This window comes from Dermacentor andersoni, chromosome 1 (genome assembly GCF_023375885.2).
Source record: "Dermacentor andersoni chromosome 1, qqDerAnde1_hic_scaffold, whole genome shotgun sequence".
Lineage (NCBI taxonomy): Eukaryota > Metazoa > Arthropoda > Arachnida > Ixodida > Ixodidae > Dermacentor > Dermacentor andersoni.
The window spans coordinates 89,777,491-89,794,948 of record NC_092814.1 but is presented as its reverse complement, the minus strand read 5'-3'; the positions used below and the strand labels follow the sequence as shown (position 1 = coordinate 89,794,948).

The following is a 17,458-nucleotide window of genomic DNA, read 5'->3' as shown; positions in this document are numbered from 1 at the left end:
GTGCGCGTTTTCGCGCCGTGCCATGAGCTTTAGGCCGCAGAATATGAGCATTTGACAATATACAAGCAACCATTGTTGCGTGGGCGCTATCAGGGCTATTGAAAAATAATGTCATTGTAGAGGCTTCGATGCCTACGGGGACTGTGATGTGCCGTCGCAACGATTCAATGTTTTTTTTTTCTTCTAAATTCTTGGACGTTTCAATATTATTTCTCGAGTTGCGCTGCACTGTATGTTTATTGGTGTTCTCAGCGTGCGATTTCCCGCTGCTTCTTTTTTGTAATCCAGTGCATTAATTCATAACACAAACATGACCATATGCCATGCTTTTTTAAATGTGCTTCTTACCGCTCCCTTTCCACTCCAGTGAACTTGCCAGTATCTATAGCATCGACAAATTCATAGACTAAACCGTCATGACATTAGTCGGGCAGCGGACTCGGGCGAGCGTCTCAGTGCGCGTTTTCCGAACATCGCAGACCCGGCGCCGTAGCAGAAATCTTCCTCGCGTCTGTGCTTGCTGCATACCCGAGTTGTAGCCGATGACTGTTTGCCGGTTTTATGTTTCGCGAGCCAAGCTTCAAGCAGCTTCTTGTCCTGCGGCTACGTGTGAATAAGGATGACACCGGGCTCCGTTGCGTAAGTCCGGCACTGCGGCACCGAGCAGTAGCCTACCATGTTGCGCGCCTTCAAAGGCAGCCACTACCTATTGAAGTGCTTTCAAGCGTTGTAAAGGCGACACTCGAAGCGGGAAAATCTCGCCACTAAATGAGGACCGCAGCGTACGAGGGAATTTAAGATCTCGTTTTCAGCTCACTTCGGCGCTCCAAGCAGCCGACGCCGCCGCTATGTCCACGTGATCCCTAATAGCACGTCACGCCGATGGTGGCGCCAGCTTTTCCAGTGGTGGAGCTCGAGGCCAATATGGAAAGGTGTAGTGGCCCCACGACTTACATTTGGAAATGCTGTTTTGGTTGAAGCCAGGGGTACAATCATGACTCGATGGCAACCAATGATCAGTGGGACGCTTTGCATTGGGCGCTCACGAGAAGACTAGTAATGAAGCTGTGCAGGGTAGTATGGGCTGGACAAGTTTTGAAGTGAGGGAAGCTCAAAGCAAAATTTATATTGAATGACTGAGGAACATGGGTGAAAGTAAATGGGTTGCGAGAGTGTTCAGATATTTGTACGGGAAAAACATTGACTCACAGTGGAGGAAAAGAACTAGGAAGCTTACCAGCCAGTATGCGACCGGTATGGTCAGCAACATATAACAACGAAGAACATCAGACGCTAAGTGAGAGAGGCTGAGGCAATCTCATGGGTGGCGGAAATGGAAGAGAAACCTGCTATGAGTTACTTATTCAAAGGAAAGAAACAAAATCGGTAAACACAACTCAAGCGCAAGCTCCTTACTTCGAAGCAAGATCGGATGCCTTAGAATGAGCAGCTATAAAGCATGGTACACGAAGGGCCACGACCGGCTTTAATAAAGCGGGTCGTGCGAAGGGCGAACAAGCATGTGCTTGCTGCGGTAAGGCTAGGGAAACGGTGGAACATGTTTTATTAGAATGTGAATATATCTACCCAGCTGCCGGTTTAGGCTCCTGCCTCCTTGAAACCCTCAGATGGATAGCAGGGGAAAAGTAAACGTGTCCGCAATAGAGATTAGTAAGAGGCGACTGGAGGTTTGGTGGCAGAAAAGTAGGGAGACCACAAAAAACGGAGGCGTACAGAAATGGAATCCCCAGTAATGGTTCAAAAAGTTTGATGCTGAGAATTCTTAGTCTTCGTGTGTTTTCGAAAAAAAAAATGACCAACCCTTCCCCTACCGGGAAATGGGGGTTGCGAAGCTTTTCATGCGTGCACCTGACCTTCGTCACGGTTAACTAACCCACAGGTAACGGTGCCGGATTGCTTCGGCTTCCCGCTCCCTCAGCTCGGGACCTTCTTCTCGTTGCTGTCGGATTGCCTGGGCTCGGGCGATTCTACCGGCTGGATCGACGCGCCGACGGCGAGCCCTTTCACGGGCGAGTTCTCGCCGCCACTCGTCGAAGGCTACCTGTTCCTAGGGGGAACGCACAACGCGTGGCCGTGCCATCCGTTTTCCGAGGCTGAACCGAACAGAAACGAAGCCGGCGCAGCGCGCGTGAAACCCTTTCCTGTCCTTGCCCTCTCCGGCGGAAGTGAAACGGCTCTGATTGGTTGCGCGCGTGGCGTGAGCGCGTGTCTATGCAGCTGGAATCCCTGAATGACTCACGCTCCGGCGCCGGCGGAACTGTCAACTCATCAAACCGCCCTTTCCCGCAGCTGCTCCGCTCTGGGAGCAACCGGGTTTTTTTTTTTGCGTGACCACGACAACGCCGCTGAAATTGAGAACCAATACAAGCTTCGCTTGAAAAAAATGTAGGTAGGACATTAGCCAAAATAAGAACAGGAGCTTGGTGGCGCAACCCACCACCCCATTTCAAAGGGGACGCTCATAGTATCCATCCATCGTACGATGCCCGGCACGCGATTCTCTTGTCCACCTCCAGGCGCCTTCCTCCTCCGGCGCTCGCTTCCCTCTGGACTTCAAACATACCTCCGCCATTTCACTGGCCCGCCATGTACGCTTGGGTGTAAAAAAAAAAAGAAAGCGCGGCAGTAGCTGTGACGTGCATACAGCGCCAACATCTAGCGCTGCGGTGGCGAGGGCCCCCTTGGCACTGCCCAATAAGCACGCTTTAGGTGGGATGATCGCAAACATCTAATCGCTAACCGCGATCACTTGGTTCGCACGGAACGTGCTTTGCGAAACGAGAGCGGCAGGAGCTTTATTTTGTATAACAATCTCCATTTCATTTTCCATTCTTTTCAATCTTCGTCATTGTCTCACCGTCTTTACCTCCGGTATATGCCATGGATGATAAAACATCATGGAGAGTGAAAGGGCTCGTTACAAAATGCGGTCTCAGATATGCTACAATATCTAGTTTCCTCACCAGCGGCCTACCGAGCCACAGAGAGAGAAATTTCTCGGTGATCTAAATGTACTCGGAAAATGCGAGCAAGATAGCGATTTTGCAAGACGCAGCCTGCAACTTCTTCTAGCTATCTAGAAACAGAACGATGAACCAGGCAGCCAGAGGAGGAGGAAGATGGTGCTATATATATTTTGATTGTCGCCATTTCGTCTGCATCGCCTGACTGCCGTCAAAATTGCGGACATGTGATTAAGCTTTTGTGCCTGCAGCATGAAATATTGCGGATTTTGCTTTTGTTCATTCTTCCTCCACTGTTGACTGCTGAAGCTCGATATCGGACAGACTTGGATTCACACGTTTGATTACGTGTAGGAACGACGTAGAAACCAATCCTCGAATGCTCGCATCATTGTGCTTGTTTTTTTAGCTGTTCGAACATCCGTGAGCCTCAAGCGCAGCCCATCAAGCGGAACTCCACACGGGATGTGCGAAGAGGCAAGATGCAAATTGGCAACCACAAACACAAGAGGCGCAGAAATTCATTGGTGATGATATGAGCATCTCCTTTGGAACGGAGCGACGTGGCACGCCCAAGCTCTCTCTCTAAACATTTGGTGCATTTGAATCTTTAAATATCTTTATGCTCTAAGCTTCATTATCCGTTGTATAACGTTCTATTTATTGCGTTTATCCCTTCTTTTGCGTCACAATATTATAGCCGTATTTTAACCCTCCGTGGTTGCTTAGTGGCTTTGGTGTTGTGCTGCTAAGCACAAGTTCGCGAGGTCAAATCCCGGCCACGTCGGCCGCATTTCGATAGGGGCGAAATGAAAAAAAAAGCACCCGTGTACTTATTTTAGGTGCACGTTAAACAACCTCATGTGGTCAAAATTAATCCGGAGTCCCCCACTACAGCGTGCCTCATAACCAGGTTGTGGGTTTTAACGCAATAACGTCAAGGAGCCCGTGTCGCAAAACATTCGGCGTCGGCGCTACGAGTCGGACGTCGTTTCGGCAAAAAGATTTTCGAACCACACATACCCAGGCCGTTCATGTGACGCAAGGAATTCGCTGAACTAATTAAATTTCTCAAGCTAAAATACGTGGAAAAATCGTAAACTACGATTACACACAACCTACTGACATGATAGTTCTCGGATTTTAATTTGATTATACGAGAAAACAATTCTGTCACGCGAAAACTCAAACCCCTTTTCCAGCGTTTCTACAATGGCGCCCGCCCCCGCCGCATCGTTACCGCATCGCGGCCCATGCAAGAGTCCGCGTTTCGACCAGGAAGCCCGTGCATAGCGTTCGCCGCGGGCGTTTCCCGGTGAACATGACGGTTACATACGCTGCAGTTGCCGGGAAGCGTGAGACGCAGTCAGGGATCTTTGAATGCTATCGCGTTCCATTCTTAAAGGCGAACCTTAAGCGTCCTACAAATTTTCCACTACAGTCCTTAAAATCTAGCCCCTCGTCCAGCCTATACTGCTTTCATATTTATTGCTGGATGGATACTCTGACATGCTAACAAAATATGCTTAATGGTTTCTGCACCAGCCCTACGCTATAGAGTCGCCTTCATCTACGCAGGGTAGAGGAGGGCATGTTGGTAGTTCAGGTTTAAAATAAAAACAGCGTGAGAGACAGGGACAAACGAAGAAAGACACACAGAGCTGTGTGTCTTTCTTCGTTTGTCCCTGTCTCTCGTGCTGTTCTTATTTCATCTACGCTTTGTCAGACATCCTCATTGACACCTTATAATAGGACTTACAGCTGTCATTTGAATTATCATAAAACATTTCCCTTCCGATTTTTCTTCCTGATTGATTTTGTTTCACAGATGGATTCTTCTACATTCCTCCTCACTCTACATTAACACCCTCTTCTACGCTCCAATCAGCGCAACATTCACTGGTTAATTTCCGTATTATTTTTCTCCACCGTGAGTCAACATTTTTTCTATATAGATACTTCAAAACGTAGCCCCCAATAAATTTTCGTTCATGTTCCGCAGTCGTTCAAAGCAAATCTTGCTGTGAGCATCCTGCACTTCTAAGGACTCCCAGCCTATGTCGGCATGTGCTGCTTAATTTGTGTTTTTTCCATGCATCCCAGTGTTAGCCTTTGGTCAGCTCTCTGATTAATCTACAGTCACACCTGCATTTCAGATTTTAAGCACAGCACCGAGTTAGCAAACATAAGCCCGAGAACCATTACGCTTTTTCCGGTGGCACCTCGTACTACATATTTGTTGAGCCCCTGCAACGCTTTATGTTTCATTGGGTCCGCGTTTCTCCTGCATTTTGCTTCGATTACTTCATGTTTTTCTATATACCTATTTCCCGCTGTGATCAATACTCCTTGGTATTTGTACTCAGCTACGCTTGGTATCTGATTTTCCTGTACTGTGACCAGCCGATCAGCCGTGCCACTGAACACCAAGAAGCCCGTTTTCATTGCACAAATTTAAATCCCAGAGCTTTATTTTCCTTCCCACATATTTCTGCTAGAATATCTATATCACTCCGACTGTCACATAACAAACCGTTAATTAATTTTCGGCAAAAAATATGTCCTTCAGCAAACACCAACTAGACCAACAAACAGTTCTGTTGAAACATATCACTAACAAAACAATGTCATCCGCGTACATTAGTTACGCCCAGAAGGCGCTGCCTCACCACCATTCCACGTCGTTTAAATGAAAGGTTATAACCTTATTTGTCGCTAGCTTCATTTGCATCCTTATTTATATCATAAAGATGAGTGGTGACTTCTGGATATCTACTGCCCCGCCATTAGCGTTTTCCACGTTAGCTCAACTGTATTCCGGTACATATAGCTCTAGAAACTGTAGTTCCCTTCCCAAGGCCTTCCTCTTTATAATTCTTTAGAAAAATATACCTGTTTAGTATCTATGCACTGCTAATATCTATAAAGACTATATACAGATTTTCTTATTGACATATACAGTTTTTTTTTATTTCGATAGAATTATATGATACTCCATGCGCATTTATGCCGTCGCCCTGATGTTCCGTATGAAGTCCAAGGGATCGTCGCTGCGCGCCGTATGCTGTATTTACGAGTGTAAACATGCAAAGTGAGCCGATGGCGGCTCAATCTCGCGCGCACAGGGAGGAAAGCGGGGAGTAAGCGTGCCGTCTTCCGTCGCTCGGAAGGCACCGGGGGGGGAGGGGGGGATGCGTTCTACTCCGGTGGCCGCTGCGTATGGCGCGGCCGCGCGGACCCTGTCTTGAAAGCGATCTGCGATGGGGACAAAGTCTATGTGCGACGAGGGCATGATAGCTCTGTGTGCGCTGTGTTCTCGCCGCTTAGTTAGCGTTGAAGCGAGGCAGCACGAAGGTCAATTCGCTCACTGCTGCTGCCGCGCCTCAGCACTCTAACGTTTTGACAAAGCGTTTCCGAAGTCATCGAGTGGGATGTGTTCATGCTTGACTGTGCGCGCGTGAAACCGTGCTCATTAATTTTGTTATAGTAAGCGAATGTTTACCAATTTATACGGCTGATAAAACTGTAATCCTTACTTCGTATAGCTGTCTACTAATTTGCTATCGCAATCGATATGCTTCACCTTTCGGGCTAAATTGCGACTTTTTTTTGGACAATACGGATTTTTTATAAAAATTGCCTGTGGTTTAGCTCTGGTTAACCCTAGTTGAATTGCGAAAGCAAGAGCTGCATGGGTACGCTTGTGGTGTTAGCTTGTGGTTAAGCGTTTGGTTTAGCTCTATTGTATAGACACGACAAGACACACTGTTCAGGTAACGACTAGGTAACGTCTACGCAGCGTCTCATTCCGACGCTCTCGAGAACACAAAGCGGTCTCTTCCGCAGTTGAAGAGTCACTCCGGGACGTGGCACGACTTCTTCTAGCCACATCTTCGTTACGACGCTTCTCGAGTCGTGCGGCGCGTTCTTCTGGCGTCTCTTGAGCGCGTTGTCTCTTCCTCGCTTCGTTCTGTCGTTGTTGCGTCTCTTTCGCGCTCTCCATAACGACTAAATACACTGAGGCGAAGCGCGTGTATATATGTACCCCCCGCCAGGCGACACCTCCTCTTGCTCTACCCCTGCGGAGCACATTTGGTGGAGCGAGCGGCGACGGCAGCGGCGTCGACGGCGGCGCCATCTGTTGGAGCGCGGCTGCGGCGTTGCTAGGCAACAGCGGTTCAAGGTCGTTCGTCGGCCGCTCCCTATGGCATACGGCATACCGCTGCCTGCATACGGCATACGGCGCGACGAGCCGAAATGGCTCGCTGGCTGGCGTAGTAAAGCTTTCGCTTTAAAAGCCTATGACTGTGAAACACCTGTCGTCTTTGCATACGAGATTTACGGCGAGGCGGGAATATCTTGCCGGTGCTTAAGTTACTCTGAAAATGCCAGTGTTTATATGGAAAACTTGTAGGGCGTCACAATTTATGGCATACCCATTTTTTAGGAATCCAAAAGTCGCACGTAACTTGAGATATTTATAATCGAAATTGAAGGCTGAATCCAAACAATATCGATACTGAGCGCGTCCGTCTGCGCGTCAGACGGCAACTCCCCGTAAAAAGAGTGTTGGGCAAAGTTTGAATGATAGCGTGCCGCACCAGATCCTGGCCCCACAGACAGCGGCACACGCTTGCCAGCCAAAGCGTGCGACATGAGTATAGCTGCCTTGACTGGCCGAGGCGTTCAGTTTCAAACTTCCTCGCGGTAGTCGTCACGGTGCGTTTGGTCTGATATGATGGCGGGGTCGCCTTTTCTGCGCTCCTGCGACGCTCGGTTTCGATATTGACTAGATTTACCGTTGAAATTCGATGATAAATATCTCGCATTAGGTGAAACTTTCAGGATTTAAAAAAATCAGAGTGTATTGAAATGTAACTACTTTCAAATATGCAATTTACAACTACCCCTACTAAGGCACTATAATTATTTTTTTGTTAATTAGTCTTCTGAAGCTCACGTTATTAGCGGCAAAGTATGTCGACCTCGCCTAGGAACTCCCCCCCTCTGAAAACGCTACGTTCGCTGCGCTTATAGCCTCTTTTATAAAACATTATGTATTAAGGCGTAAGCCTTTAGTGGCTCATGAGTGTTCGGGTGCAGTCCGTGGTGGACGCAGGAAAGCGGTGATCACCGGCGAAGGGGAGCAAGGAGAGGAGGCGCCATGCCAGTAGCGCTGTGCGAGCGGGCGCGTGGGAGAGCGCGGACATGCGCGTGGGGGTGCGCGCACATCGGCGACAAACCTTGCAGCCATATGGCTGTGATTGCATCCCACGCTCGCGGCCACGGCGACGTCCGTCGCAGAACAGTTCAGACAACAGCAACAGAGGCAGTCATAGATAGGTTTTCGCCTATCGCAGTTTAGCTCAACAAAGTACCCATGGATTTTGTCTTAAAAAAGAAAAAAAAAAGCTCTGTATTGGCCTGTTTTCTTCCTTGGCTAGTGTGATTGCAATCAGGTTGTCGATCTTGCGATTCTGGAACCATTCTGCAGTTCTCCCATGCAGTATCTCGTTCTGTTCTAATCACGTTTCGAACTTGAACTTAATGGCCTGCATTACTAACCTATACGTACTACCGTTGATATTATACTCGATCTGCAGGATGGAATGTTGAATTTATATTCATTACCTTCGTAAATTCATTCTACTCCGCGGCCAATTTTGAGCAACCTTTCTTTTTGTCCTGCATGACTAGCTAGCAATGTTAGCAACGTTTCTTTGGTATTTAGTCCTAGTCCCATAATTATGCAGCCTGGTGAATATTCCATCTAGTCCTGTAGTGGTGCAGAGCGTGATTTTTACCTCGCCCTTTCTTATTTTCTTCGGCTCTAATTCCTTTTCTGCATATGTTTTCTTACCATTACAGCCTCGACCGCATCGCCACAACTCGACCGAGTTTCACTGCATGCTTGGGCGCTGCTATAGCCTGATTGATTAAGAACAGCTGAGCTGAGTGTTCAGAATATCCCTGCGTTACCGAGTTTAACACCATTCAGAAGGATACAACCACCACCTGCTGTTTATTTGTGAGGTAGCTATTGCCTTCTCTCCTGAGTGTTTTCCTTGTACTTGTGCCTCAGGGCTTAAAGTCTCCCTGCAGGGGGGGGAGGGACTCACAGGGTGGCGACCGGTATAACGCACACTCAAACACGTGTGTGTGTGTGTGTGTGTGTGTGTGTGTGTGTGTGTGTGTGTGTGTGTGTGTGTGTGTGTGTGTGTGTGTGTGTGTGTGTGTGTGTGAAGCGTTAAATTACAGGATGCGGCAGTGAAGTAGGTCATTCTACGTGACAGTCGGCTTCACGTTAACTCTCACGGGTCACAGAAGTTTTGTTTGGGACGTTCACGTTTTGTTCACTTTATTGGCGCTGAAAAAGCCAGCTTCAAACAGTGTAGTGAGGCCAACTTTATAAAGAAATTAGCAAATTTTTATGGGTGTTCTGCAAATAAATATATTATTCTGAGGGTATTTGGGGCATTTATTTCATGTGCCAATTCAATCAAGCACATAGAAAAAAATTGCATTTTGGAAACGTTTTTTAAAAGATAACACGGGAGGTAAAGGGTTAAAGATATGTGAACTCAAAGCAAATAAGTCTAGGTCTTTTAGCACGCCTGGGGGGAAATGCATGCAGCAGTAGGACAATACCTGCATTCCTGTTGCTCATGCCATATCAACCGACTAATCGCGATTAAATCATCAAAATAAAAAATTGGAGAGTTAGAACTGCCCCGCACAGGGCCCTACTGGTAATAATATCGCCTCCAGCGCTTGTCGAATGGCTGCCGTAGTGCTACAGTTGACCTACCTAGGGTGAGGGGGGGGGTCAAGCCCATCCTCAAAAAGTGGAGGGGAGCGCTAACCCCCTCCCCCGGGCCTCCCCAGATTTTAAGCACTGGCATACCTTCACGTAAGCTTCGATCATTGACGGTGTGCAGTAGTGTGTCAACAGGCTCCGATTCTGCTATATATTCAAACGAATTGCCTGGAGTGGGTGCGATATTGGTCACAAATCCGAGAGCTTCCTGGTAACGTTTCGCGTAATACCGTTTCGGCTATAAGGTATACCTGATTGTGTGGAGGTGCTTACGTACTGCGCTTGTTTACTCCAAACGCCTTCACTGAAACACTTCCAGAATGGTGAAGTAAAACGAGGCCACCAGGAGTCATAAGCTACTCCTCGACACTGCGGCGGAAGCGGAATATGCACGCACCGGAGACGTGTAGGAGTAGCTCCTGCGCAAGCGCGTCGTCGGCACTGACGCCCTCGGCGAGTACAACAAAGGCCCTGGGAGCCTCTCCCAGCTGCGGGTGCGGGAGACCCACGACGAGCGCCTCGGCGACAGCAGGATGGCTCAACAGCAGCTGCTCCAACTCTGCCGGTACCACGTGCACATCCATGCAACGAATCAGGTCCTTGACGCGCTCCACCACGCACACGTTGCCGTCGTCGTCGAAGTGTCCCACATCCCCTGCATCGACACACTGGTGATACACAGAACGCGCGTGTATTGAGCGGACACGCGAGACAAAGTGGATTTTCTTTTTGTTCCCGTATTGGTTTCTGAGTACCCTCTAAAACAATTGCATTGGGCTGAAGGTATACTTCTGCAGCCTTGACGTGGTCCTACGAAGATCTTAACCGTGGCGCGCCGGTAGCCGTGTTTAAAAACGTTAAACGTATATTAAGTCGTGTGTGGCACAAGACGCAGGCAAAAACCTATAGCTTACGCTCGGCCCATAATGCATGTGCACCATTTTGTGGCTTCAAGAGTTGACGAAGGGAGACCGAAACCCCCGCGCGCACACGCACACACACACACATACACACACACAAAAAAAAACTTGTTCGCACCTGTGTGCAGCCAGCCGTCAGCATCGATCGTTTGGTCTGTGGCTTCCTTGTTGTTTATGTAACCCTTCATGACTTGAGGACCGCGGGCGCAGATCTCGCCGTCTTCGTTGGGACCCAGTGACTCTTTGGTCTCGATGTCGACGACCTGAGTTGAGCAGGACACGTTGGCTTTGTGACGGACACTTGCTGCATGCCGAAGGTTGGTTTTCAAGGCAACAAAGAACGCGGCTTACTTTTATTTCAGTCATAGGAAAAGGGGACCCTATTGATTCTGGGTTTGTCGTGGGCATCGTCATGAAACCGGTCAACTCTGTCATGGAATAACCTGGGCGTGTTGAAAAAAATCTGCTGGTCAGGCGCACATGTTATGCTATGAAGCGAATTCTTTAGTGAAGCGATAAATTGATTTATAACTAAATACGATGCGTATACAATTATCTTCATTCTCATGCAGTGTTTATGTTTATGCACCGCACATATCATAACTTTAATGCCATGCACTGTTTACGCGCTACACGGTTCACAAGCTATGCCGAAATGCAAACATTAGCGTGATGCGAATGCATACGGTGAGACGTCGACACAATGATGTCACGAGGCCGAAGACAACGTTTGATTGTCGAGGGAAGGCAGGAGCGGCGTATGGCAGAAAGAAGTACGATGCAAAAGGCAGTGGTAAAATGGATTATTATTCACCCGTTTAACGCCTGCGTCTCTAGTGTAATAAAAAATGACACGCGCGCACGTACACAACGTGACGCACGCGCCAATCGTCTCAAAAAGCTAGTTGGCGTTGACACGCGAGAGGTATGTGCCTGCAATTGTGGCCTATAGAGCATCTGGCTCTTGTGTTGGGAGGCTTAGATTCGATCATGCATAATCGGCCACATGATTATTTTGAGCAATTTTCGCAAGACAGCAGTAGCTATACGGTCAGCAAAGGCTGGGAGCGATCGCAAAAAACTTCGTGTTAAGATTGTAGACGCTGTGATATTCAAACTGCGCAGAATTCGTTTAAAAAAGATGGATTCACGGAGCGTGACGGTACAAGTCTGCGGTGCCTTTCTGCACATACGGCTCCCTTTAGCAATCCTTTTTTATACGCCCTTTTGTGGGATGTCTTTAGAGTATGCGTCGTTTACTGATGTTCCTTGTATAAAAAAAGTGCAACTGAATTGATGATAATGCATTCATAAAATTAGTGTGTGAAGAGCGCTGTTTTTAGATTTTGTACTGTCCAGGTGCGCGTGTTCCGCGGGAGGCAGACATTGGTGGACGTTGCGCGAACCAACTGTGTATGTCTGAGACTACGTCCGCACGCTCACCGAAGTATAGGTGGTCCAGCTTGAACTTCTCTTTGAAATCTTCTATAATGGAAGTCGGCAGGACGCCTCCACCGAGCCCGGCGCTCGTCCAACTGGTCAAGTTATACTTGGAAGCCAGGGGACTGTTGGCCAGTGTCATCAGGCGCGTGGGCATCAGTGGCACATGCGTTATCTGGCAAACACAGTGAGGTGCGCATATAGTCACTCGCAGCCGCCTCACACATGCTCTGTTTTGCCGGGTAGCAGAGTGCAGATGAATTATCATGCGTATAAGTGGGCCAGATGTATGTGGAGGCTTTTTTTTTGTCAGCGTAATTTTTGTTGCCGCACATTCCAGCTTTTAGTGTGCCTTGCCATCTGACTAATGAGTTGGGTTTTACACCCCAAATATACAGTGCTTCTTTTTACGCACCTCTTAGGTACCAGTTCCTGCGTTACGCGTCGGCGTCGTCCTTCGGCCTCCTCCCTCGGCGTAGCCGAGCGAAGGAGCACAGCAAAGGATGAAAGAGCGAACGCGGAGCGCAGCGGGAATGAAAGACGGTGATAGCGAAGAGCGCGAGGAGGAAAGCGGAGGAGGAGGGTATGATGAAAGCGTGAGACGAGAAGCGTAGCTACAGTGGCTAGCATGGCGTAGCTACAGTGGCCCTATTCTAGCCACTGTAGCGTAGCGCCGCACCGCTACGGCGACGACCGCTACGAGATGGCGCCAGAGTAGCGTGCCGCCGTCTGTTCACGGATGGCACGCGGCGAGCGCGTCTATCGATACCATATATGGAAACAAAGTGCTGCATTAGCGGAGGTCTGTATGCGGCGGCTGCTGTGACTCGCGCCCACTCGTCGCCCACGCGCTGCCTCCCGATTAGCGAGGCAGTCGCGGGACACTTCGCTCCGTTTGCATTGGGCCGCACGAGACAGATTGTCCGTGCCAGCCAATATACCGTGAAATGAAAACACGCATAGAGCTGCGCTCAAACTTCACATTAGGGAGTACCGTAACCGTCGGTGAATTTTTTTAGCTGCAACAAATTTTTAAAGATTGCCTGTAGCAGATAGCACCATTCTAGCGCTAAATTACTCGATGAGGCGGCCATTACTTCTACGAAATCAAAATGCTTGATTGAATTAACATAATTACGATAAGTAACGTCTTAATTACTTATTTCACTACAGAGATTTTAATCTACGAAGTGTAGCTAATGAGTTCGCGAGGCGTATCGACTTGGAACGAATTCTGAGGACTGCACCAGTTTCGAGATATTAATTTTCTATGTGTCCGACTAAATGCATTCGTAACTTTTTGAAAAATTTCATGCATTAAAACAAGTAACTGGAACACCAATGCATTTCGTCGAACACCTTGAAAATTAATATCTCGAAAGTGGTGCCGTCCGGAGAATTCGTTCCAATTGTGGATAGCCTTGCGAACTCACCGGCTTTAATTCGTAGATTGAAATATGTGCCGTAATGCAATTAATTAAACAGTTAAATATTGTAATTATGTTAATTATTCAGTTAAGCATTTTGGTTTCTCGTAGGCATAATGGCCGCCTCGTCGAGTAATTTAGATCAACTTAGATCAATTCAGCGACGATTACGATACTCCTTTGCGAAATTTGAGCTTAGCTCAATACGTGTTTTCATTTCGCGATATATTGGCTGGCCCGGACAATCTGTGTCGTGCGGCAAATTTCAAACGGAGTGAAGAGGCGCGACTGCATCGCTGATCGGGAGATCGCAAGAGGCAGCGCGTGGGTGACGCGTGGGCGCGATTCACAGCAGCAGCCGCAGACAGACCTCCACTCATGCAGCGCTTTGTTTTCATATATGGTATCGGTGGACGCACTCGCCGCATGCCATCGGTGAACAGACGACAGCGCACTATACTCTGGCGCCATCTCGATCGTAGCGGTAGTCGCCACAGAGCCCGTCTTGCGCGGCACTACGCTTTTCTTCTCGCCTATTCGCCATATACTCTCATCCTCCGCTTTTCGTCTCATGCTTTCACTGCAGCCTCCTCCTCTGCTTTGCTCATTGCTCTCTCTTCTGTACCGCCGCCTTTCATCACCCGCTATGCTTCGCGTTCGCCCTTTCCTCTTTCGCTGTGCTCGTTCGCTCGATTACGAGGGACGCCGAGGCACCCCGACGCTCAATGCAGGAACGGGCGCCTAAGAGCTGCGCTTTAAAAAGAAACAAAGAACCCTATGTAAATGACAACCATCGCGCAGAAATAACATACGCGCGCTATAAAATATCCTTTTCTACAAGAAAATTTCGCATGGGCGACTCTGTAAAGGGGGGCGGCCGACCACCCATCGCTCTCCTCATAGCACCGTGACGCCACCTCTGACGATTCGGCTATTGTTTCTCTTCCAATAGAATAAAGACGGTAGGCAAAGTGCAGATGACACAAGAGACGTGTCGGAGTACATGAAGGACAGACCTGTAGAAGGGGCATCTATACATACACGGTACTTCTCTATGGCAGCAAATATGTCCTCAGTCTCCGTGGAGGACAGTAGCACCTGCGTGCAGCCTCTAAGGCAGTTCCCGAGAACTGTGACGATGCCCGACAGGTGCACAGGCGGCATCCAGTCCAGCGTCACTGGGCGCACCACGCGGGCGTTGGCTACCGGCAGCGCGGCCGTCCACCTGCGCCGTTGTTGCATGTATATAGATGTCAACCAGTGGTGCGGCTTTTGCGCGTCACATACATAGCGCCGACCACTTTTTCGTATAATAAAATCGACTTTGATGTCTAAAATGTGGCGCTGTACAACGCGCACCGACTATAGGCATAGATATATAGTCACATTTCTTCTGTAAAAGCTATGGTTGTATATCTAATATTGGGGGGAAAGGGCGTCTCCTGCAGCGCACACGTTTCTCAGCATATGTCGTAAGCCCTTGTCGTTCTCAGGTCACCATAAAAGGACTGTGCGAGTACAGCGCAGGGTTTTTTTTTAGAAAATATTGATTTTTTCTAAAAGAACGTAATGAGCGCAGCGAACATGACGTTCTTGCAGACGCGTTGGCGAGGCGGAGATATAGGGGCAGTTGTCTAGATGGTTAATTTGAAGGCATTGACATTTTTCACGCGCACCCATCTTTTCAAAAGCTTGAAAATCGTGCCTGGTTTGAGATATTCATCATCAAATTCCGAACTTCAACCAAGGCAATATCGAAAAAAAAATTAAATTATGGGGTTTTACGTGCCAAAACCACTTTCTGATTATGAGGCACGCCGTAGTGGAGGACTCCGGAAATTTCGACCACCTGAGGTTCTTTAACGTGCACCTAAATCTAAGTACACGGGTGTTTTCGCATTTCGCCCCCATCGAAATGCGGCCGCCGTGGCCGGGATTCGATCCCGCGACCTCGTGCTCAGCAGCCCAACGCCATAGACACTGAGCAACCACGGCGGGTAAGGCAATATCGAGACTGAGTGTGTCCCGCTGTGCATCAGACGGCAGCGCCCCTTAAAAACGTGTGGGCACCCGCCGCGGTTGCATACTAGTGGCTTTGGTGCTGCGCTGCTAAGCACGAGGTTGCGGGATCAAATCCCGGCCACGGCGGCCGCATTTCGATGGTGACCAAATGCAAAAACATCCGTGTACTTAGATTTAAGTGCACGTTAAAGAACTCCAGGCAGTCGAAATTAATTCGGAGTCCCCCACTACGGCGTGCCTCATAATCAGATCGTGATTTTGGCACGTAAGAAAGCAGCCTTCTCATAAACGTTACCTTCAGCATTCTCGATGCTGTTATCACCATTTTTCCGAATTTTCTACACCACTGGGGCGCGCAACCGGCCCAATGTGCCTCCATCGAATACTGCGGCCCGTCCGCGGGAGCCAAGGAGAAGAAGCGTGCCGTGCGCAGCGCAAGCAGCCGGCGCGCGAGGAGAATCGAGGAGGAAAGCGCCGTGGAGAGGAGAGTGTCGCTACCTACTTTCAAATTATGAAGGTGTTTTAGACAGCGGGGAGCAAGCGCTCAGTCTCCCGTCGCGCGCAAGAAACCGGGGGGGGGGGGGGGGGGGGGGCGATAGGTGGGCGTTGTACTTCGGCAGCAATTGCGTATGGAATGGCTTCGCGCTGTCTGCTTTGGGGTCCGGGTCTAGCCCCCGTATTCATAAATGCAACTTAAGTTGAAGTCCATGCTTGACTTGATCTAAGTGGCGCCTATCGTGAATGCGCCGAAGAAACGCAGTGAGCGTCTTTGGGCACGTTAACGCCAGGCGTCATCTAAATCAAGTCAAGCATGGGTTTCGACTTAAGTTGCATTTCTGAATACGGGGGTAGGTGGGCCAACGGCTGCTAGCTTTGGGTATGCTGTGTTCTCGCTGCTCAGTTTGCGTTGAAGCGATATAAAGCACGAAGGTCACTCTGCGCGCTGCCGCATGCTGCCGCGCTTCCTCACGCCAGCATTGTGACAGCGATTGTCCGCAGTCCTCAAGTGTGATGTTTGCCTGTGCGCGCTGACACCATGTTTGTCAATTTAGTGAGTGTTTACGAGTTATACGGCCGATAAAACTACTTTTTATTATGGTTGTCCTCTAATTCGCAATCGCAATCGATGCTTCCCCTTTCGGGCGACACTGCGACTTTTTTGTGTCTCCTGAACTGTACGTTATTAAAAAAACACCCCGTATAGTTTCGTTGGCTTTCCGACGGCCGGCGCATTCAGCATTTGTCTCGGTAAAGACATGGTTGAGTCGAACCTTTCGATCCACGCGTGAGCGACTTTTGCAATGGTAGGAGTGATCAGGTACGTACGCATCCCACATGATCTGAGTGGCGACGAAGTTGTGGTGCGTGAGCATGACGCCCTTCGGCGCTCCAGTGGTACCGCCCGAGTAGGTGATCACCATGACGGCCTCGCGAGGGTCCAGTGCCGGCTCGCGCAGAGTCAGCGCCTCGCCCTCGGCCACCAAGTCGTCGTACGAGGTGCACCCTTCGCAGTCGCCGTACGACACGACGCCCTGCATGCGCGCAAGTCTCGCCTCATAGAGGACCGACGGCGTGCTACAGCATGTGCCAGTGTACGTCAGTGTGACCTCGCGGATTTCAGAGTAGTTTCTCGCATTTGGACTTGCGGCCGGTCAACATTCTCGAAACTTGCCACGTTGAGTCTTTGCCTCTTTGAGATTACATTGTTTTACATCTTTACTGAAAAAAAAAGTATTAGAGGCCCGAGGAGACGGCGCCAAACTAATGACGTCACAGATAACTGGTGCGGGAATTCCAAGGCAGCGTCGCCACCCGTCTTTCATGTTGGCGTCTTTTCTGGTCTATAAA

General features: G+C 49.1%; 1 protein-coding gene across 1 annotated transcript in view; it reads right to left on the bottom strand.

Moving 5' to 3' along the window:
- LOC126544312 (luciferin 4-monooxygenase-like) overlaps positions 1-17,458 on the bottom strand; it is a 44,794-nt gene that overhangs the window by 2,012 nt on the left and 25,324 nt on the right. Inside the window, exons 4-9 of the mRNA XM_050191586.3 lie at positions 16,937-17,142; positions 14,630-14,813; positions 12,165-12,336; positions 11,073-11,164; positions 10,840-10,984; positions 10,199-10,456 (exon numbers count right to left, since the gene is read on the bottom strand). Coding sequence (XP_050047543.1) covers positions 10,199-10,456; positions 10,840-10,984; positions 11,073-11,164; positions 12,165-12,336; positions 14,630-14,813; positions 16,937-17,142 — 1,057 coding nt within the window. The remainder of the gene's footprint in view (positions 1-10,198; positions 10,457-10,839; positions 10,985-11,072; positions 11,165-12,164; positions 12,337-14,629; positions 14,814-16,936; positions 17,143-17,458) is intronic.